This window comes from Sinocyclocheilus anshuiensis, unplaced genomic scaffold (assembly GCF_001515605.1).
Source record: "Sinocyclocheilus anshuiensis isolate Anshui unplaced genomic scaffold, SAMN03320099.WGS_v1.1 scaffold3011, whole genome shotgun sequence".
In the NCBI taxonomy this organism is placed as follows: domain Eukaryota; kingdom Metazoa; phylum Chordata; class Actinopteri; order Cypriniformes; family Cyprinidae; genus Sinocyclocheilus; species Sinocyclocheilus anshuiensis.
In genome coordinates, this window is record NW_015549563.1 from 2,998 (window position 1) to 3,790 (window position 793).

At 45.1% G+C, this 793-nt stretch overlaps 1 protein-coding gene across 1 annotated transcript in view; it reads left to right on the forward strand.

Annotated features, from left to right (window-relative positions):
* Position 1: 1 nt before the first annotated feature.
* Positions 2-793, forward strand: part of LOC107657202 (synaptosomal-associated protein 29-like) — a gene marked incomplete at its 5' end in the record, with an annotated part of 4,765 nt that continues 3,973 nt past the window's right edge. The window contains 2 exons of the mRNA XM_016445228.1: positions 2-205; positions 278-477. Coding sequence (XP_016300714.1) covers positions 2-205; positions 278-477 — 404 coding nt within the window. The remainder of the gene's footprint in view (positions 206-277; positions 478-793) is intronic.

Sequence of the window (793 nt, forward strand, 5' to 3'; positions counted from 1 at the left end):
TGATGATGATGAAGAGGACTCGAAGCCTCGAAGAGGCTTTAACTTTGAGGACGATCCGGAGGAGAGTTCGCTGAGTCCGGCGGAGAGACGGCAGAGACAGCTGCAGCAGGAAGTGATGCGCACAGCGCAGTCGGCCGTGGACAGCAGCCACCGCTCGCTCGGACTCGTCTACGAATCGGAGAAAGTCGGAGCCGAGACGGCGGAGGTGAGAGGAAGCGTTTAGAGGATTCTGTCTCTCTTGGCTGTTTCGTTTGAATGGCTGTGTTGTCCTCCACAGGAACTGATTCGTCAGGGTGAGGCTTTGAAACGGGCAGAGAAGATGATTGACAACATGGAGCAGGACATGAGGACGAGCCAGAGGCACATAAACACCATTAAGAGTGTGTGGGGTGGCATGGTCAACTATTTCAAAGGCAAACCTGAACCTCCCAGACCTGCACAAAAGGAGCAGCCCGTGTCCTACGAGGCCAACAGCAGGTCAGATGAAATACTCAGCCAATGTTAGTCGCTGCTAGACGTTCACATGCACTGAAACATGGTATAATGACACGTTGTTCCTGTAGATTAACACGCTTTTTGCTAAAAAGTACAAAATACACTACCAGTCAAAAGTTATTGAACAGTAAGATTTTTAATGTTTTTTAAAGAATATTTTTCTGCTCACCAAGCCTGCATTTATTTGATCAGAAATACAACAAAAGCTGTAATATTGTGAAATATTTTTACTATTTAAAATAATTGTTTTCTATGTGAATATGTTTTAAACTGTAATTTATTCCTGTGATCAAAGCTG